This window comes from Aethalodelphis obliquidens, unplaced genomic scaffold (genome assembly GCF_003676395.1).
Source record: "Aethalodelphis obliquidens isolate GAN/ISIS:26980383/991018 unplaced genomic scaffold, ASM367639v1 scaffold12, whole genome shotgun sequence".
Lineage (NCBI taxonomy): Eukaryota > Metazoa > Chordata > Mammalia > Artiodactyla > Delphinidae > Aethalodelphis > Aethalodelphis obliquidens.
This window is the reverse complement of record NW_020837956.1, coordinates 19,656,317-19,679,459: the sequence shown is the minus strand read 5'-3', so window position 1 is coordinate 19,679,459 and position 23,143 is coordinate 19,656,317. Positions and strand designations below refer to the sequence as shown.

The window sequence follows — 23,143 nt, the reverse complement described above, 5'->3', positions numbered from 1 at the left end:
TTTTTTTTTTTTTTTTTTTTTTTTTTTGCTGTACGCAGGCCTCTCACTGTTGTGGCCTGTCCTGTTGCGGAGCACAGGCTCCAGACACGCAGGCTCACGGGCCCAGCCACTCCACGGCATGTGGGATCTTCCCGGACCGGGCCACGAACCTGTGTGCCCTGCATTGGCAGGCGGACTCTCAACCACTGCGCCACCAGGGAAGCCCCTTTGTAGTGTATTTTTTATTTCAGTTATTGTTCATCTGTGTGTTTATTCTTTATTTCTCCTAGGTCTTTGTTAAATATTTCTTGCATCGTCTAGATCTGTGCCTCCATTCTCTTTCTGAGATCTTGGATCATCTTTACTATCATTGCTCTGAATTCTTTTCAGGTAGATTGCCTATCTCCACTTCACTTTGTTTTTCTTCTGGGATTTTATCTTGTTCCTTCATCTGGGACATATTCCTCTCTCATCCCATTTTGTCTAACTTTCTGTGATTGCAGTTTCCATTCTTGATTCTACTGTCTGCCCCCTGGTGGATGATGCTGTCTGAGAGGCTTATGCAGGTTTCCGAGTGGGATTGAGTGGTTCCTGCGCACTGGTGGGTGGAGCTGTGTCTTGTCCTTCTGGTGGGCAGGTCTGTGTCGGGGGTGTGTTTATCTGGCAGCTGTGTGCTCAGGAAGACTTTAACTAGCCTGTCTCCTGATGGGTGGGGCTGCATCTCCGCCCCCCCCCTCCCTTGTTTGTTTGGCTTAAGGTGTCCTATCACTGGAGCCTACAGGCTGTTGGTAGGGCCAGGTCTTGGTCATAAAATGGCGGCCTCCAGAAGGGCTCACGTCAATGAGTACTCCCCAGAACTATCGCCACCAGTGTTTTTGTACCCCCGGTGAGCCACAGTGTGTCCCCTCCTTTGCAGGAGACCCTCTAATACCAGCAGGTAGGTCTGGCCCAGGCTCTTATGAGGTCACTGCTTTTTTCCCTGGGTCCTGGTGCACACGAGACCTTGTGTGAGCCCTCCAAGAGTGGAAATTCTGTTTGCCCCAGCCCTGTGGAATCCCTCCTTTCAAACCCTGCTGGCCTTCAAAGCTGGATTCTCTGGGAGCTCCTTCTCCTTTTGCCAGACCCACAGGCTGGGGAGCCTGATGTGGGGCTCAGAATTTTCACTCCTGTGAGAGAACTTCTGTGGTATAATTATTTTCCAATTTGTGGGTTGCCCACCCAGCAGGTATGGGATTGGATTTTACCGTGTTTCCGCCTGTTCTGCTGTCTCGTTGTCGCTTCTTTTTCTTTAGATGTAGGATATCTTTTTTGGTAGGTTCGAGTGTGTTTTTTTGGTTGATGATTGTTCAGCAGTTAGTTGTGGTTTTGGTGTTTTTGTAAGAAGAAGTGCACTCATGTTCTTGTACTTCGCCGTCTTGTCTCCACCTCCTCCATTTATTTTATAAAATGATAAAAATTAAGATTCAGATAACAGACTTTTTAAAACTTGTGACACTGATGTGATCAAGTCTCCCCAGTAACCACAGAATTTAGGAATGATGTGATTTTGTCTGTGGGCTGGGTTGAAAACGTGTGAGGTAAAAGTGCATACAAAATGTATAGTAAATTCTTGGAACAGCTAGATATTTGCTACGAGGTCTGTGCATACTGCTCTGAGCACATGTCCCTCTGACCCTGAGAGCTGGTTACTCCTTATAGGTTTCCAGTCTATACTTCTCCCTTCTCTGGCACTGAACTGGTTTCAGCCCTTTGTTGTTGCTTAAGAGCAGTGCCTTCTCCAAAAATGAAGCGTTGTGCAGGCAGCCTCCTTTACCTTGAATGGGTCATATTTCCTGAGAGTGTTCTGTTCCTTCTTTTCCCTGAGCAACACCTGGAACTTAATTTTACTGGGTTTATTGACCTGTCCTGGTGGAGGTGGTGAGTATAATACCTGAAAAGGAGAAGAAGGAGGGAATACTCTTCCTTCACTTGTCGAAGGGTCTTCTCTACCTGTTTCTTTTGAATGGGTTGTCTTTTTCCCCTCAGGCAGACTGCCATTGTTGTGTTTGTAGAGAGGAAAGTATCAATGCTGATGCTATAGACCCCTCAGGTGGAGGTTGATAGGGAAAGATTTCCAGAAACAGTGGTTGGTGGGGGAGTACCTACCTTGATAGAGTAGACGTTTCTCAAAAGTTCCCTGTAAATTGAATTTTAATAAATTGTTTACAGTGCACTCTCCTTCTCATATTTTAAAAAGAAATCCTGTGATGAATAATTTTACAGATTATATTCCTCCCTTGTTACAAGGTTAATTAAAAATATTTTATTCAGGCATATCTGTTTTATGAAATGTGATATTGTTAAACTAAAAGTAGTCTCCTTCTCCTTCTCATTTTCTTTTCTCTATTTGTACTTAAAGCTGACTTTTGTACAGGCACAAACTAAAGGGATTGTAACCTACTGGTAGATAAATACCTGTGGAAAGGTATGGCATATTTAATTCAGATATAAGGAGAAGAATTAGGAGGTTTTGTTAAAAGGAAAAATCAAACTAAAAACCGAAGGGTAATGATGATCATAGCTATTGACCACTTACGTGGCAGATGTTATGCTAAGTGCTTTAATAAGACAGCTACATTTTAGGTGCCACCATTATCCCCATTTTACAGAAGAGGAAATGGAAGTTTTGAGAAATTTAATAATTTGCCCAAGTTCACATGCATAAGCAAATTATTTAAACAGAGTTGAGATTAAACCCAGTTTGTCTGCTGCCATTAGAGCTTTAGGTGATAAGAAAAGCTTCAAGTGTTGGTCAGAGTCACCTGGTACCTTAACCATTCCAGGTGGTAAGAAACTCATTGGCACCTCATGATTGTTTCTAAAGAAGAAGGTTTGGAGTTCTTTTCAAGCCAGGGAATACCTGACTTTGGTGGGGGGTGGGAATCTGAGAAACCAACAACTTGTAATAAAATCAGTTTCATTAGTGAGATGATTCGCTTGCAGTGGAAGAGGAAAGTTGGCAAGAAATAGAAAGCCTTTTCTTTTTCTAGAGAAACCAAAGACATAGGCTGTTGAAATACCTGGAACAAGGAGCATATTAGTAAATACTCATTGGATGAGTGGACAAACATAAAGAAGTTTCAGGGTCAAACTATCTCAAACTTTAGTATCAAGAATTGTGCAGTATTCTCTCCTCTATTTGTTGAAAGAAATATTTTTATATATATATATATATGTTTATATTTTTATAAATGTTATAAAATCATGCCTTTAGGGATTACGTAGTGTATCCTTAGTGTGTCACAGTCCACCTAGAGTAATTTTACTACGTATAAAATGTAAGAGCCTTGTAACAGTGTGGTGCATTTATTCTCATATTCTTTGTGCTGTTATTGTCATATTGCATCTACTTACACAGTAAACTCTGTAGAACAGTGTTTTATTTAAATATCATCCATTTACAGTGTTTTTTGTTTTTTGGCTGCGTTGGGTCTTCAGTGCTACACGTGGGCTTTCTCTAGTTGTGGCAAACTGGGGCTACCTTTCGTTGTGGTGCGTGGGCTTCTCACTCTGGTGGCTTCTCTTGTTGCAGAGCACAGGCTCTAGGCGTACAGGTTTCAGTAGTTGTGACGTGTGGGCCCAGTAGTTACGGAGTGCAGGCTCAGTAGTTGTGGCACACGGGCTTAGCTGCTCTGCAGCATGTGGGATCTTCCTGGAGCAGGGATCGACCCCATGTTCCCTGCATTGGCAGGAGGATTCTTAACCACTGTGCCACCAGGGAAGTCCCACAGTGTTCTTTATTCTTCCTGTATGGTACAGTTTCTATCTAGTGACATTTCCCGTCAGCCTGAAGAACTTTCTTAAGCTTTTCTTGTAGTGAGGGCTCCTGTAGATGGATTCTGTTTTTATTTAATTAAAAGTTTAAGTTTGCCTCTATTTTTGAAGGCTAATGTTGCTGGCATTTCTGGGATGACTCCCCCTGCGGGGCTCCCCACCCCCCACTTTGAAGTTCCCTGTCTTATGTTCCTCTTGAAGCTCTCCATTGTTTTTGATAAAAAGTTAGCTATCATACGTGTTGTTGCTTCCCTTTATGTAATGTGTCATTTTCCTCTGGCTGCTTTAAAGATTTCTCTGTTTTTTAGCAGTTTGATTATGATATGCTTAGGTATAGTTTTCTTTATTTTGCCATGTTCCATTGGACGTCTTAGATCTGTAGCTTTGTTTTTGTCCAGATTGGGAAATTTGGGGCCATTATTTCTTTACATATTTTTTTCTGCCCCGTTTACTCTCTTTTAGCCTTTTGTGTCCACAATTATATGTGTTAGATTGCTTAGATGGTTACACAGGTCACCAGGTTCACTGTGACCCTCTATTTTGCCATCTCTAATCTGTGTTTTGTTTACACAGTGGATTTCGATTTAAAATACTGTAAAGTTCTAGAACTTACATTGGGTTCTTTTATTGGTTTCACTACTTTCTTGAGATTCCTCAAGTTGTAATTATACTGACTGTATTTTCCTGTAAGTCAGCTGGGTAGTTAAGTGTGGTGCCACTTACTGTTAGAGCCCTCATCCTCTTTTTATTTTTCCTGTAGGAAATACTTTGCATTGAATATTTGCATAATTCCTACATTATTAGTATATATCCTCCTTATCTTTCAGGCAAAATTTCTTTCTCTTAATAGAAGGGTGTTTTGTGTTGTAACTTGTGTTTATTGAAAAAGTAGCAGCAGGATCCCTGTACATTCATTTATTTATTATTAATTTATTAACTCTTAAGTGTTGACCGTCCTAGCATATGACCTCTGTCCTTGTGGAGATAGATAATAGTTCTCTACCTAAACTGTCTTTCTAGTTGTAGATTTACACAACTTGACTAGTTTCTTTTCTGGCTTTCATTTGACTGAAAGACTACTTCCTTTGTTAGAGGACAGAAGTTGACTTTCCAGGCCATGACTTTTTAGAGTTAGATTTTTAAATCAGCTTTAAAGATATGAAGCCCAGTGTTTTGTTGCAGCCATCAAACGTATGATTTAATGTAAAATATTCATTTTGTGGTATTGTTTCAATCACCATTACTCATTTATTTATAAAGCATTTCTCCATGAAATATTTATATTAAGTGAAATAAGCATATTGTTCAGTTACATAAAATTAACCATCACTAGGAGCTATTTCTAATAAGTCATCTACAAACTGTTATATAATTCTATTTATAGTCATTATAAAATCAGAGACATTTTGTTTTGAAAGTTATAAATTTTCAAGTCATTTACATAACTTTAAGGTTTTTATTTCATCATCTGTACAATAAGGAGTAGATGATCTTTTGAGATCCATTCCAGAGTCAGCAATGTGTATCTGATTCTAAAGCAAACATTTAGAGGTAAATTATTATTTTTTTAATAACAGTCATATGTTGCTGCTACACTTCGTTTTCTTTAATGTGATAAATTTTCCAAGGTGTATGACTTTTTGATTATAAATTACATGTTTTTGGCTGAATCTCTCCACCAAAACCGTAAGAGTTTTGAGTATTTTCTTGAGTTACTACCTTGGTAGTATGCTTTCCAGGGTCTAAATCAATCTAGTTTCTTTGGAAAGCCAATATAAGCAGACTGCTTATTCGTACAGGTATTAGAAACAGAATTTTGGTTTCACTGTTGGCCTTCCCACTTTCTAGTCATTTGAACTTGGCTAAACTACTTAGCTTCTCTAAACTTCTCTTCCTTCATCTGTTTAAAAATAAATAAAGGAGTTCTAATACCGCCTACCACAGAGTTATTGTGATGACTAGATGAGATAATGAACATAGCCTTTCCGAAGTAAGCAGTAAATGTTTGCTACTATAAAAGTTTTAGGGGGTAGGCTAAACTACATTATCAAAGAAAGTTCAACACATAGTGGCTGGAAAAAGGCAGAACTTTATTCACCCTCAAGTCCAGGTTGACAGGTTAGCTTTGTTCCCTGATGTCACTCAGGGACTCCGATTCCTTCCACCCAGCCTGGCATAATATCCTCTTCTATATGGTCAAAACTGTTCACTACCCCTTCTTTCCCCCACTCAGCAAGAAGTGGGGAGGGAAGGAAGTCCAGAGCAAGTGCTTTCCCTTTAGACCAGTGAATTACAAGTTGTACATAATCTCTCTTGCTCACCCCATTGGTGAGAACAGCTTAAAGCTGTAACAGAATCTGGGAACTGTAGTCTTTTTTTCTGACAGCCATGTACACAATTAAAATCTATTACTCTGGAAGAAATGGACAAATTAACTGGACAAATTCTGCCATAGCTGCTCCTACTACTGTTACTACTAGTACCACTACTGTTACAGCAGAATTATGTCATGTATCTATTTACCTTCTACAGCTTCACTTACGTGTACTAGGGTGGATATGGGGAGAGTGGAGAGATGAGACTGAATGTTTGAAATGTGAGTGGTCCGGTGCTGAATATGATTCTTGTGTTTAAAACAATATGCAAACCAATAATTTCATCTGATGGTCAGTTGGAGAAATCTGGTCCAACATTTAGAAAAAACAGGCTGAGCTGGTCTTACTGATGTGTGCTGGTCTCTTGTAGGTACTTTCCTATGAGATATTCAAGGGTAATTTCAGCTATTCCTGACTTTTGCCTTCTTACCTGTCTTCAGAGCTTATCATATAGGCAAGATTCAACCACCACTGTAGTGTTAAATTGGTGTATATTTGCAAAAACTTCTGTTACTCAACTTTTTAACTCACTGGCTTACTCACCAGTAGTGGCATATCGAGCAGAGAGTCATTCAGTTAGAAATTTATAGAAGTTGAATCCCTTGTAGCGAGGTTATAGAAAGTTGATGTTCTAGTTTTGAGAAAGTGAACACCTCTGTTAAAAGAAATGGAGGAAAAACTGTCAGGGTGTCTTTTATATCTTTTATTTCATACCTTCATAAGGTGCTAATGGAGTTTTTATTTTGAAGCAAATAGTACAACAGATCATTTTTTATTCAGAAGGAATTTAGCTTTCTCTCCCCATAGGTGTACTTTATTTTAAGCAATCCCAACCAGTTAAAAATCATTTTTCAGTAAAAATAAATTAGGGTAAATGCATTTAGACTAATTATTGCTTCACAAAAATGGTCACAAATGATCTTTTCTTTTGTAAGCTTCACCTGTTCCTTAAAATGATTTCATTGGCAAGATTTTTCTTATCTTACTATTTTTAACTGGCACATTTTCTGTTAAATGAGGTACCACAATAAAATCATTTAGAATCTTAGAGTTAGATGAGACTTAGAGGTCACCTAGTCTAACTTACCTGTGTGTCTGAGAGTCCTTTCCTGAAGTCTGCAGAGTACCTCTGGTCTGCAATTCGGTCGCCCTTGGAACGTTTTTGTAATGAGGAGCACACACCCTTGTTCATTTAACGTTTGAATGGTTCTGTTCAGCATAATCAATAGTGTCAGGTCAAACTGCTTGTGCCCAGAGCAGCTTTTCCTTCTGAAAATGCTGAGTCTTTCCAACAGTGTTTGTTAGCTAATTACTGAGATTATTAGAACTACTTGGAGTTCTGTCCTTTCACCATAAATCATGTCGTAGGAATCCAGCAGGCATTTTCTAACTCCCCATCTAGGACACATGTCTCTTCCACAGCTTGCTGATTCCATTCCCATCCTAGAACACAACAGGTGTTCAACAAACATAGATTACTGAATATGATTTCCGTCTAGACTGCTGCTCTTAAGAAAGGGGGTCTCAGTCTTTGATGAATGATTTGGGATTGATGAATGACTTGGGATTGCACGTCTTTAAATAGCTAAGGATTTGAGGAGCCGGGCCTAAGCTTAGTCTGAAAAGCCAAGGCAGACTTGGAGATGAGGAACGTCATAGATCTTTCTTACATCAGACTAAGTAAAGATCCACTGGAGTAATAAATAAGAACATGGGGCATGATGGCAAAACTGATTGTCTGTGATCATGAGGGGACCCATTCATCTTTGTTTTCATACACACTTGGAGGTAGTAAATAGTGGTATATAAAAGATCCTCAGAAATTACTTCTGTATTTCTAATTCTAGGCGAGATCTTTGACTAGTTAAGTAAAAGTCATGAGAATTATCACTCTTGGTTCAGTTTAAGACATAAAACATTATAAAATTTTATAAGATTAGTTTCTTACTGCTAAAACTGTTATTTTCTGTACTAGAAACAAACAGAACAAATATGAGAAATATGAGAATAGTGTCTTTTTTTTTTAAACAGTTTTTGGTTTGGAATATTTGAATTCTGGAGTTCTTTACAGGCATTACAACTTTATTTCTGTAGTGTATTTGTTATTCTGCTTTTGCAGGAGCTGTAAATAATGTTGATTGGGTATGTCTTATCTGGTATTAAAAATGATTAATGTGAACTAGAGATCTAGGCTGCCCAGAAGATTATATATAACTTTCAGGCACATTCTGATAGAGTGCTGGATGGCAGGGAGGAGAATACTTCATGATATGCTCCTCTACAGTCTAGGATTTTTTTTTTTGACATTCACTATAACGAAAGGCTAACGATTGTTTTGGGATTCACAGGAAACATGTATTAGAAATTACACATGTAAGGTTAGAGTTGGTGTTTGTTTGGGAATTATAGGCTTAAGATTTTTAACTGTTTTCTATAGTAAAACATACAATTAGTAGTCAGCTGCCTCTTTCTACCAGTTAAAGGAAGGGTTCCTTGCATTTCAGTTCTTTGCAAAATCTGAAAAGTATATCATATTTGGAATGCAGAGTGGGGTTGATCTAAACTAACCTTGGATGGTGACTTCAGACTTGTCATCTGGGCCAAGACATATAATTCAGTGATTCACTTTGGTAGTTGACAGCCCTTTACACTTTAAGTGGAAAAATGGTTATTTCTTGCTGTGGGTCCAAGTCTAGAGGGCTCCTCCCTGATCCTCTCCATCCTGAACTCTCTTCTACATTGGAACTTAAGTTCCCAGACTTTGGAGTGGGGGGGGGGGGATTATAACTATTTGAGTGGTTATGGACGCTTTTGAAAATCTGACGAAAACCGCAGGCATTTTGTAGCTACTTTAGCCCAAATGATCATGTTGTACATCTTAACCCTCTGACTCTGTAATACTGTGGACATAATAACAAACAAACATATCTAACTTGTTTTTAAAGCTAATATTCCTTTTAACTTGTTTTTTTCTTGGTCCTATTTGAGGTCCTATTGTTCTTTTGTATTATACTTTTTTAAATATACTGAAAATTAATAAAACGTAAAGGCACTTTAATAATTTTAAAGTGTAACTATCAGCCAAATCAAGAAGTAGGAAATTGTCAGCAAGCCCCCTAGCTTCCCAGTCGCAACACCTTCCTATTTAGTAGAAGTAGCTACTGTCCTGACTTGTAAGTTAGTTATTTCCTTGCTTTTCTTTTTAATTTTACCACTTGTATTTTTACCATCTGTATATTTATCCCTAGAATATCTTAGTTACTATCTGTTTCAGAAAGATTTATATATGGACACTTAATGTATATATTCTTGTTTGTTTTTTTTCTCTCAACATTATGCTTGTATGTTGTCCATGTTGCTGTAGATATCCATAGTTCATTTGTTTTCATTGTATCATATTCCATTGCATAACTGTACCACAGTTTCTTTGCTATACTTTGATCAAAGTTTTCATAATATTGCCAGAGAACTTTAGATTTTCTTGTCTTTTATCTGCTGTGGACCAGTTTTCTCTCCATTAGTCAAATATTTATTAACTAGTAAATTTGTTACATGTAAATTATTCAAAAATTTAAATGGGCATTGAAATCAGTATTAATATGTTATTGTTCTTTCAAGAACTTCAGTCTGTAATTTATTTTCTTCTAAATATTTGATATATACTTTATGCCTGGCCATCAGAAAAGTTAATTAAGCAAATTTGGCAAATATTTGATCTTCTATGGGTCAAGCACTGTTGTAGGTACTGGGGCTGCAGCACTTTAGTAAATATACATTCTTTATATATTTAAAAAATAAACAGATATGTGTATTTGTTTAAAAAAAATCTTAGTACAGAAAGGTATAAAATGAAAAATGTGACTCTCTGTTCCCTCAGTCCTATGTTCAGTATTAAATTTCTTGACTATTCTTTTTATTAAAAAATTTAAAAATCTTATATATGTATAACCTGAAAAAATTACACAGTGGAAACTTTTTGTATGCCTTTTGTACTTTTTCTTTTTGTCTTAATAACCCATCTTGAAGATTTCAATGAAAGTTAGCATTTTTAAATTAGGGAACTGCCAGAAACTTAAATTAGTAGAACTGAAAATAGAAACAGTGCCTTCATGTTCTTCCAGATTAACTTCTTTTTCTTAATTTATTATAGAAGCAAGAATAACGTGCTTTTGCCTTATTAGAAATCAGATTTATTTATAGGACATGATAAAATTTACCTATAGAAAATCATAACTTTAAATTGTTAAGTATCTGTATTGCTTTTTCTGTAGGCATTGCTGGAGACCATGTTTGGTGTAAAAGTGATTATAACAGGTGATGCATTTGTTCCTGGAGAAAGAAGTGTCATTATCATGAATCATCGGACAAGAATGGACTGGATGTTCCTGTGGAATTGTCTGATGAGATACAGCTACCTCAGATTAGAGAAAATTTGCCTCAAAGCTACTCTCAAACGTGTTCCAGGATTTGGTAGGCTATTCACAAATTATTATAAGTTGTTCATTTATTTTATATGTGATGTACTCACTCTAAAACTACAGAATAACTTACTAAACTCCACTTAAGTATTAAAGCCTTTTCCACTTTTTTCCCTCCCTAGCCAACAATCACCAGGTTTTTTTTTTTTTCCTTAGGGGATTATAGATTATTTTAATCCTTTTTCGGAAACATCTTACGTTGAAAGAATAAACTATTCACAAGGAAGTAGATATGGTCCCAGAAGGACCAAAAATTTGAAGAATATGAATTAATAGTTCAGTAACTTTTTATTACATGTCATACTTGTGGTAATTTAGACCAGAAAGTGGTCTGTGCTGATAAGGTACTTGAAAGGAACTGATTCATTCACATTTATATAATAAATAGTAATCGAAAAACCATTGGTTCCAAGCGTTATACCAGGTGCTGGTGTTTTCTGAACTTACCTAATCCATCACTTTTTTTTTTTTTTAAAGGCTTTTCACTGTCCTAGTTGTATACTATAATATTAAAATTCCTAGAAATGTTTATTTTCCATAGTTAGGAAAGCAGCACGTTCACTGAGTGGTGGATAAGTAGGGATATGTCAACATTGCATGTTAAATCTTAATTGATCTCCACTCTGTAATATGAAGTAGGGGTGAGGAACAGACTAAAAATATATTCAAACCAGTTATTCACATATGAGTGGATGAAGCACCCACTATACTCCCTGACAGCCTCATCCATTAAATCTGTACTTCTTTGGTTTCCTATGTAATATTTCTTATTTGAATTCTTTGCTCTCTAAACCATGTGCCTATCAGTGTACTGAAATTGTGTAGGATTTGTGAGGGCAGAGGGCAGGCATTGTCCTCAGGATAGACTAGTAAGAAGTACTGCATGTTTGTGTTTTAGTTGCCTTCATGCTAATAGTTTTATCTTTCTCTTTGTCACTTGCACAGTATTGTGCTCTCAGGATAGTCAGATTCCTTAAATGGCAACTGACTTTCCCTAGAGCAAACATCCCCATAGAACCAGCAGGAAGCTGCAAGGCATTTTATGACCTAGAATTCATATAGCATCACATCTACAGTACATTATTGGTGGAAGCCATCACTGTCCTCAAGGAGTCTAGGGGAGGGAGCATAGACTTCACCTCTCGATGGCAGGAATGTCAAAGATATTATAGTATTTTAAAAACTGCCACATTCCTAAAGACTGATCAAAAATGATAATGTCTTGTGTATCATTCCTGATTCTACATAAAATAAAGTAACAGAATATTAAGAACATTATGTGAAGGAGCTTGAAAATATATATGAAATCAACAAATTACAACTGACAAAATATGATAATAATGAAAACAAATGAAAAAAAATTAAAACAGCTTCGTGTCTAATAAAGAGATTGAATCCATAATTAAGAGCCTTCCTACAATGGTTTTTGGAGGACAATGGCAGCTGCCTGATCTTCCTCATCTTTAAAAAAACAAAAAACATACAAGCAGAGGAAGTAAAACCACATATCACTCATCTCTTCAGCATGACCAGGAGACAAGGCATTTAGAAGGTTCTGGTATTAAGTAGAGAAGTCTAAAAGAGTTCTTTCTACCCTCCCATCATTGCAAACCTGTGGGTTCCAAGAGTGGGTAGAGACTTCTTAAGAGTAGAGAGGCATCGAAAACTTAGAGGAAGCACAGACAAAAGCATCGCCAGAAAAATTAAAGTCCAACACTAAATGCCAAAATACTGAACACAGGTCTGGACATAGTAGTTCACAGCACAAGATATAAGGAAGTGATCAGAAAGACAGTGGGACCTGAAGATGCCTCAGAGAAGTATTGCTTCTGAGGGAGAATCAGATACATAGAGAAGGGCTAGCTTCCCTTAGAAGTGTGGTAGTGAAGGAAAACAAGGAAATTAAAAATCCTGCAGGAATAAAAAGAGAAGCAAGAAATAACAGTCTTTGCTTACCCCACCCCCAAAATTATACAGCAAAACCCAATAACCATAAAAGGTTTTTAAATTCATAAAAGAAACTTAAGTGGAGGACAGAACTGAAAAACCGAAAAGCCAAAAAATGTACACCATAACACTCCAAACTGAATGGATTATCATTAACTAAGCATTTGGGGATATTAAAAAAAAGATACTTTTGAGTGAGAAATACAATGAACAGTAATAGACAAGAAAACAAGGAGAAATATAAGTCAGTTGAATTCAAGGAAAAAAAAGAACAAAAAGGCAAAATCATGTCAGAAATGAAGAGCGAATTATGAAGTATCCAAGAGGAAAATAATAGAGTAAAATGAAAAGAGCAATACAAGAAAACAGAAAATGACTCAACAGTGAAAAGCTGAAAGCATTTCCTCTAAGATGAAGAACAGGACAAGGATGTCTACTCTCAGCCACTTTTTTTTGTTGGCCATGCCATGCAGCTCGTGGGATCTTAGTTCCCTGGCCAGGGATTGAACCTTGGCCACAGCAGTGAAAGCGCCGAGTCCTAACCCCTGGACCACCATGGAATTCCCACACTCTTGCCACTTTTATTCAACATTGTCTTGGAAGTCCTAGCCACAGCAATCAGAGAAGAAAAAGAAATAAAAGAAATCCAGATGATTGGAAAAGAAGAAGTAAGACTGCAGAAGTAGTCACTGTTTGCAGATGACATGGTACTATACATAGAGAATCCTAAAGGTGCTACCAGAATCAATAGTGTCAAAATGACTATTCTACCCAAGGCAATCTACAGATTTAGTGCAATCCCTATTAAATTATCAATGGCATTTTCCACAGAACTAGAACAAAAAATTTTTTTAATTTGTATGGAAATACAAAAGACCTCGAATAGCCAAAGCAATCCTGAGAAAGAAAAACAGAGATGGAGGAACCATGCTCCCTGACCCTAGACCATAGTACAAAGCTCCAGTCATCAAAACAGTATGGTACTGGCACAAAAACAGATATATACATCAATGGAACAGGATGGAAAGCCCAGAAATAAACCCACACATACATCTATGGTCAATTAATCTATGACAAGGGAGGCAAGACTGTACAATGAAGAAAAGTCAGTTTCTTCAATAAGTGGTGCTGGTAAAACTGGACAACTACATGTAAAAGAATGAAACTAGAACATTCTCTAATGCCAGACACAAAAATAAACTCAAAATGAATCAAAGACCTAAATATAAGATGCGATACTATAAAACTCTTAGAGGAAAACATAGGAAGAACACTCTTTGACATATAACACAGCAAGGTCTTTTTCAATCCATCTGCTAGGGTAATGGAAATAAAAACAAAAATAAACTAATGGGACCTAATTAAACTCAAAAGCTTTTTCACAGCAGAGGAAACCATAAGTGAAACAAAAAGAAACCCCACAGAATGGGAGAAAATATTTGCAAACAATGTGACCGACAAGGGATTAATCTCCAAAATTTACAAGCAGCTCATGCAGCTCAATATTGATAAAACAAACAACCCAATCACAAAATGGGCAGAAGACCTAAATAAATATTTCTCCAAAGAAGACATACACATGGCCAAAAGGCACATGAAAAGATGCCCAACATCACTAATTATTAGAGAAAGGCAAATCAAAACTACAATGAGATATCACATCACACCGATCAGAATGGCCATCATCAAAAAGTCTACAAACAATAAATGATGGAGAGGCTGTGGAGAAAAGGGAATCCTCCTACACTGTTGGTGGGAATGTAAATTGGTACATCCACTATGGAGAAAACAGTAAAAATAGAACTGCCATATCATCCAGCAATCCCACTCCTGGGCATATATCCATAGAAAACCATAATCTGAAAAGATACAGGCACCTCAGTGTTCATAGTAGCCATGACATGGAAGCAATCTAAATGTCCATTGATAAAGAAGATGTGGTACATACATACAATGGAATATTACTCAGCCATAAAAAAGAATGAAATAATGCCATTTGCAGCAACATGGATGGACTTAGTATCATACTAAGTGAAGTAAGCCAGAGAAAGACAAATATCATATGATATCATTTACATGTGGAATCTTAAATTATACAAATGAAGTTATTTACAAACCAGAAACGGACTTACAGATGTCGAAAACAAACTTAAGGTTAGCAAAGGGGAAATGTGGGGGATGGGGAGGGATAAATCAGGAGCTTGTGATTAACACACACAAACTACTATATATAAGATAGATAACTAACAAGGACCTACTGTATAGCACAGAGAACTATACTCAATATTTTATAATAACCTGTAAGGGAAAAAAATCTGAAAAAGAATGAACATATGTATATGTATAACTGAATCACTTTGCTGCACACTTGAACCTAGCACAACATTGCAAATCGACTATACTCCAACACAATTTTAAAAAAACCAAAAGAAAATAGAGAATGAAAAGGAGAAAAAAAGAAAAAAAAATTGTCAGAGAGAAAGTAGTTGAAATGGAACCTAGTTAGAGGAGTTCTAACATCTGTATAACTGGAGCCTCTAAAAAAGACAGTCAAAACAATGTAACTTAAATATTACAAGGGTGATATTTAAAAGTACGACCCAAGAAGAATCTTGTGTGTAAAAGACGACTGAGAATTCCCTGGGTGGCACACTGGTTAAGAATCCACCTGCCAATGCAGGGGACATGGGTTTGAGCCCTGGTCCGGGAAGATCCCACATGCTGAGGAGCAACCAAGCCCTTGCACCACAACTACTGAGCCTGCGCTGTAGAGCCCATGAGCCACAACTACTGAGCCCGCGCACCACAACTACTGAAGGCCACCCACCTAGAGCCCGTGCTTTGCTACAACCCACCGCAATGAGAAGCCCACACACCGCAATGAAGAGTAGCCCCCACTTGCTGCAGCTAGAGAAAGCCTGTGCACAGCAACGAAGACCCAACACAGCCATAAGTAAATAAATAAAAATAAATTTATTTTATAAATAAATAAATAAATAAAAGACAACTGGAGGACTTCCCTGGTAGCACACTGGTTAAGAATCTGCCTGCCACTGCAGGGGACGCATGTTCGATCCCTGGTCTGGGAAGATCCCACATGCTGTGGAGCAACTAAGCCTATGAGCCACAACTCCTGAAACTGCGTGCCAAAACTACTGAAGCCCACATGCCTAGAGCCCATGCTCCGCAGCAAGAGAAGCCACTGCAATGAGAAGCCCGTGCACTGCAACAGAGTAGCCCCCACTCGCCGCAACTAGAGAAAGCCCGCGCTCATCAACAAAGACCCAACACAACCAAAAATAAATGAATAAATTATTTTTAAAAAAATAGTTCATAAAAAAAAAAAGATGACTGGAAAGGCAGTTCCAACATGAAGGTATGAGGAGCTCTGTAGACCCACTTCCCAGGAAAACTGGTGAAAATTCTGAAGTAACAGCCATTTAAAGTCTCCAGAAATGGTCCGAAGAACATACAGCAAATGAAGAAACATTTATTCAAGAAAATCTATACCAAGACTCATCGAGAACAATGATAATCTGTGGTATTTGAAACAAGACACACTTGTTTCCTCCCACCTCCCTGTTCAGCCAGACAGAAACTCTGCTCCAGACTAGTGCAGCCAGGAGCACAGGGCAACCCACAATCAGGAGGAATCTGACAACTCTGAGCATCTCCCTCAGGAGTGGAGGTTTTGAACCCCACATCTAGTAGCACCCCAACTTTTAACACCTGCACCTGAGAGATGAGCCTTCAAAACATCTAGCTTTGAAAGCCAGTGGAGACCCATAGGATATAGCAAACTGAGAAATAGTTTTTAAAGGGCCCCGCACACTTATGTGGCTATACTCCGGGACCCAGTGCAGAGGCAGCTGAATGAAAAGCCCCCAGTCTTTCTGTGAAGGACGGCTATTTGCTTATATTCCTTGCTGTGGTCGGAGGGGCAGGCTTCTAATTAAACACACATCTAAGGGCAGACTGTAATCTAGAAACCTTGGGGGTGGGGATATCACTCTCCCTCTGGCCCACCTCTGGTCACCAGTGTCTCCGAGAAAGGAGCTTGTATACTTGTCTGGCACTCTGACTTTTGTGGCTGTCACCCAGAAAACACATCCCTTGATAACCTGGCTCTTGTAGCCAGTGGGCTTGTGTTTGGGGGGAGGGGGGAGGTCAATGGGACAGTAGCAAATAAAGAAAGAATTCTTAGAGCCAACCATTACTCTAGAGCTTATTTAGCATGGAAGGAGGAGACATAAAAGCCCATCTCCAAGTCTTCTCCTGAAAGAACTATATTTACATACTTTAAAAGCGGCTGCCTGAGGGTTTGACTTCCAATTGGCCTGAATCAAGGTGCTGAGATCCTCCCCCGACACTGGCATAGCCATCTTCAACTACTGGGAGCCACTAAAAATAAAGTAGGCTGCTCGGACAATCACAAAGGTTTAAGAGACAGCCAAGAACTAGAGCAGGGTTGAATGATAAGGTTCATCTCCTATAGGAGGACTCTCCTACAAGCCTGGGAGAGGTGGGTATTATATCTAATGCATAGAAACCAACACAGAGAGTCAAGGGAAATTAAGAAACACAGGAATATATTCCAAATTACAGAACAAGATAAAACTTTAGGGAAAGATGTTAATGAACTGGAGACGGGTAATTAACCTGGTGGTAAAGAGGTCAAAATTACAGTCCTAAAGATGCTCATTGGGCTCAGGAGAACAATGCATGAGAAGTTTGACAAAGAGATAGAAAATATAAGAAGTCACAGAGCTGAAGAATACAATAACTGAACTGAAAACAGAGGGTTTAACGGTTTAAGCAGTAGAAAAAGGTCAGTGAACTTGAAGACAGGGCAGTAGAACATAACCAATCAAAGCAGCAAACATAAAAACTGGAAAACATTGATGATAACTTAAGGGAATTATGGCACAACATCAAGTGGTCCTGCATTTACATTATAGAGGTCCCAGAAGAAGAGAAAAAGAAAGGGGCAGAAAACTTATTTGAAGACACAATGGCCAAAAGTACCTCAGCCTGGGGAAGGAAACAGATATCCAGATCCAGGAAGCCCAGAGAATTCCAAATAAGATGAACTTAAAGAGCCTCACATCAAGACACATAATTAACTCATTATTGACAGGGGATTTTTGCAAAAATTAATGCCTGTGGCCAGTGATTTCTATTTTGGTCAGCCAAAAATTAATTGTTATTTCACTAACACTTTGTGGGTTATTACATTCAATAGTTACACCTGACACACCTGTAAAGTCTTCTAATTTTCATGAAATGTTGTCTTCAATCCACTCTTCTATAGAAGCAAAGGAGAATTCTCCAGCACTGAGTTTCATTTTCACTTTCTGTATCAGAATCAATCACTAAGGTTTTTGTCTTTTTGTTGGTCTAATATTCACATTGTCTGAATCAGAACGATATTCTGAAGAACTATCTTCTGAGACACTAGTATATATGTCACTCAGACAATCAGAGAAAGTATCTGCATAGAATTCACTGAAAAATTCTTCTTCACTCAGAATTTTGCGATACGTCATTTTTGAAAATTTTACGTTTATAGTATACACAAGGTTGGAACAAAAACCTAACGGAGCAAAATGTGAATGATATTGACAATCACAAGTTGTATAATGAACGCTTGATCAATTTTAAGCTCTATCAACTTTGCACAGTGATGTTAATTGTATCACTCTCTAAAAACATACTGATACGTCTCCTTTCAATAACATTCAGGTAACAAAAGATGTATTAATATGTCTCCAGTCAATAATGTGTTAAAGTGTCAAAATTTAAAGATATGAAGAGCATTTTCAAAGCAGCAAAAGGAAAACAACTTGTTACATACAATGGAACCCCATAAGATTATCAGCATATTTTTCAGAAGAACCTTTGCAGACCAGACCCGAGTAGCATGCTATATTCAAAGTGCTGAAAGAAAAAAACTGCCAGTCAAGAAAACTGTATCTGGCAAAGTTGTCGTTCAGAGTTGAAGGAGAGAGAGAGGTTTGTGGACAAGCAAAAGCTCAAGGAGTCCATCTCCTCTAGAATGGCCTTACAAAGAAATGTTAAAGGGACTTCTTTAAGCTGAAAAGAAAAGGTGCTAATTAGAACTGGGAAACATGAACGTATAAATATCCTTGGTAAATATAAATATATAGTAAAATTCAGAATAATGTTGTAAAGGTTGTGGGTTAATCACTTCTAAAGCTAGAATAAAGTTTAAAAGACGAAAGTATTAAAAATAACTGTAGCTACAATAATTTTTAAGGGATACAGAAGATAAAAAGCTGTAAACTGTGACCTCAAAAACATAACATGGTGGGGGAGTAGTAAAAATGTACAGCCTTAGAATGTGTCTCAACTTATGTTGTTATCAACTTAAAACAACTGTTATACATTATTTTATGTCTCATGGTAACCACAAAGGAAAAAACTGTAGCAGATGCACAAATGATAGAGAAAAAGGAATCTAAGCCCACCACTACAGAAAATCACAAAGGAAGAGAGCAAGAGAGGAAGAAAGGAACAAAGGAATTACAAAACAGCCACAAAACAATTAGCCAAATGGCAGTAAGTACATAGCTATCAATAATTACTTTAAATGTAAATGGATTAAATACTTCAATTGGAAGACAAAAGTGGCTGATGGATTAAAAATAAACAAGACCTATCTTTATGGTGTCTATAAGAGACCTACCTCGGGTCTCAGGACACACACAGACTGAAAGTGAAGGGATGGAAAAAGATATTCCATGCAAATGGAAACCAAAAGAAAGCTGAGTTAGCTGTATTTCATATCAGACAAAATTTTAAGACAAAGTCTGTGATAAAAGACAAAGAAGGTCATTATATAATGATGAAGGGGTCAATCCAACAAGAGTATATAACATATGTAAATATTTATGCACCTAATAAAGGAGCACCTAAATACATAAATGTTAACAAACCTAAAGGGAGAACAGCAATTCAGTAATAGTAGAGGACTTTAATATCCCATTTTCATCAATAGATGATTATCCAGACAGAAAATCAATAAGGAAACATTGGCCTTAAGTCCAGTTGGTCTGACATATAGTTTAATAGACATATATAGAACACTGTATCCCAAAGCAGCAAAATGCACATTTTTCTCAGGCTCACATGGAATATTCTCCAGGATAGATCATATGTTAGGCCTCAAAACAAGTTTCATTACATTTAAGAAGGTTGAAATCATGTCAAGGAATCTTTTCCGATCACAATGTTATGAAACTAGAAATCAGTTACAAGAAAAAAAAACTGGAAAACTCAAGTATGCGGAGGCTAAATAACATACTACTGAACAACCAGTGGGTCAAAGAAGAAATCAAAAGAGAAATCAAAAAATACCTTGAAATAGATGGAAATGGAAATACAACACACCAAAACTTATGAGATGCAGCAAAAGTAATTCTAAAAGGGGACTTCAATAAACAGCCTATCTTTATACATCAAGGAACTAGAAAAAGAAGACTAAATAAGGCTCAAAGTTAGAAGGAAGGAAATAAATGAAAGAGAAATTGAAAAGACAACAGGAAAGATCAGTGAAACTAAGTTGGTTTTTTGACGAGATAAAGGAAACTGACAAAGCTTTAGCTAGATTCACCAAGAAAAAAAGAGAGGACACAAATAAAGCAGAAATGAAAGGGTAGTTGTACAACTGATACCATAAAGCAGAAATGAAAGGGTAGATGTACAACTGATACCACAGAAATATGAAGAATCATGGGAGATTGCTATGAACAATTATATGCCAGTAAATTGGACAACCTGAAAGAAATGGATAAATTCCTAGAAACATATGACCTAGGAATCATGAAGAAATAGAAAGTCTGAACAGACCCATTACTAGTAAGGAGATTGAATCAGTAATCATAAAACCTCCAGCAAACAAAAGTCCAAAACCAGATGGCTTCAGTGGTGAATTGTACCCAGCATTTAAAGAACTAATACTAATCCTTCTCAATCTCTTCCCAAAAATAGAAGATGGGACTTCCCTGGTAATCCAGTGGTTAAGACTCTGTGTTTCCAATGCAGGGGGCACAGGTTCGATCCCTGGTCAGGGAACTAAGATCCCACATGCCACGCAGTGCAGCCAAGAAAAGAAGAAGGAAACATAAAATAGAAGAGAAGGGAACACTTCGAAAGTCATTTTATGAGGCCAGCATTACCCCAATACCAAAACCAAACAAAGGTGCCACAAGAAAATTAGAGGCCAATATCCCTGATGAACATAGATGTAAAAATCCTCAACAAAATGTTAGCAAACCAAATTCAGCAGTTCACTAAAAAGATAATACACTATGATCAAGTGGGATTTGTCCTAGGGATGCAAAAATTGTTCAACATCTGCAAGTCAATCAATGAGATATACTGCATTGATAAAAGGAAGGATAAAAATTATCTGATCATCTCCATAGATGCAACAACAACAAAGCATTTGACAAAACTTAACATCCATTGATACTAAAACTTCCAGCAAGGTGGGTATGGAGGGAATGTATTTCAATATATTAAAGGTCATATATGAGAGGCCCACAGCTAACATCAGACTTAATGGTGATGGAAAGCTGAAAGCTTCTTTTCTAAGTTCAGGAATAAGACAAGGATGCCCATGCGCTCGACTCTTATTCAACGTTATATTGGAAGTTCTAGCCAGAGCAATTAGGCAAAATTAGATAGATTATATACATAGCATCCAAATTGGAAAAAAAGAAGTAAAAGCATCACTATTTGCAAATGACATGATATTATATATAGAAAGCTATGAAGACTCCAGCAAAAAACTGTTAGAACTAATAAATGAATTCAGTGAGGTTGCACAATACAAAATCAATATACAAAAATCTGTTGTGTTGCTATATACTAACAACAAACTAAACAGAAAGAGGAATTAAGAAAACAGTCCCATTTACAATGGCACCAGAGAATAAAATAGGAATAAAGGAGGTGAAATACTTGTACCCTGAAAATTATACAGTATCAGTGAAAGAAGCTGAAGTAGACAAATAAGATATTTGTGCTCATATCTGAAAGGAAAGATATTCTGTGTTCATGGATTGGAAGAATTAGTATTGTTTAAAAGTCCATACTGTCCACAGCAATCTATAGATCCAGTGCTATCCCTATCAAAATTCCAATGGCATTTTTTGATAGAAATAGAACAAACAGCCCTAAAATTTGTATGAGACCACAAAGACTCAGAATACCCAAAGCAGTCTGGAGAAAGAAGAACAAAGCTAGAGATATAATACTCCCTGATTTCAGACTAGTTACAAAACTGTAGTAATCAGAACAGTATGGCATTGGCATAAAAACAGACACATAGATCAGTACAAAAGAATACAGAGCCCAGAAATAAACCCACACATATATGGTCAATTAATTTATGACAAAAGAGCCAAGAGTATACAATAAAGAAGGGATAGTCTTTTCAATAAATGGTGTTTGTTGTGAAAACTGTACTATATTGCACTGTACACAAAAATTAACTCAAAATGGATTAATGACCTGAACATAAGACCTGAAATCTTAAAAATCCTAGAAGAAAAAATAGCTGGCAAGCTTCTTGACATTGGTCCTGGTGATGACTTTTTTTGGATTTGGTACCAAAAGCAAAGGAAACAAAAGCAAAGATAAAGTGGTACTGTATCAAACTGAAAATCTTCTGCACAACAGAGGAAACCATCAACAAGATGAAAAGGCAACCTATGGAATGGGAGAAAATATTTGCAAATCATATATTTGACAAAGGGTTAATATCCAAAATATATGAAGAACTCATATAACTCAACAGCAAAATAACAATCCAATTAAAAAATGAGCAGAGGAGATCAATGGACATTTTTCCAAAGGTGACATACAAATGGCCAACAGGTGCATGAAAAGGTGCTCAACAGCACTAATCATCAGGAAAATGCAAATCAAAACTATGAGATACCACATCACACCTGTTAGAATGGCTACTATCAAAAAGCTGAGCAATAACAACTGTTGGTGAGGCTATAGAGAAAAGGGAACGCTTGTGCATTGTTGGTAGGAATGTACATTGGTGTAGAAGCTGTGGAAAACAATATGGAGGTTCCCCCCAAATTAAAAATAGAACTACCACCATATGATCTGGTAATTCTGCTTCTGGGTATTTATTGGAGGAAAACAAAAGCACTAACTTGAAAAGATATCTGCACCCCCATGTTCACTGCAGCATTATTTACAATAACCAAGACGTGGAAACAACTTGTGTCCATTGGTAGATGAATGGATAAAGAAAATGGTAAAGATAGACAGTGGAATATTACTCAGCTATAAAAAAAGGATATCCTATAATTTATATCACCTGGATGGACTTTGAGGGCATCATGCTAAGTGAAAAGTCAGATAGAGAAAAACAAATACGACATGCTTTCACTTATTTGTGAAGTCTCCCATAATAAAAAACCCAATAAAATAAGATAAAATAAAATTCCCCAAAAACACAACTGAATAGATACAGAGAGGCCAGGATTTGGGGGTGGGCAAAATGGG

General features: G+C 37.3%; 1 protein-coding gene across 9 annotated transcripts in view; it reads left to right on the top strand.

The window, feature by feature from the left end:
* Positions 1–23,143, top strand: part of LCLAT1 (lysocardiolipin acyltransferase 1) — a 253,581-nt gene that overhangs the window by 125,527 nt on the left and 104,911 nt on the right. For all 9 annotated transcript variants that reach the window (XR_003434105.1, XM_027113463.1, XM_027113464.1 and 6 more), the window contains one exon: positions 10,439–10,637. Coding sequence is in view for 8 of the 9 variants with exons in the window: in XM_027113463.1 (XP_026969264.1) it covers positions 10,439–10,637 (199 nt within the window). In the remaining variant the exon portion in view is untranslated. The remainder of the gene's footprint in view (positions 1–10,438; positions 10,638–23,143) is intronic.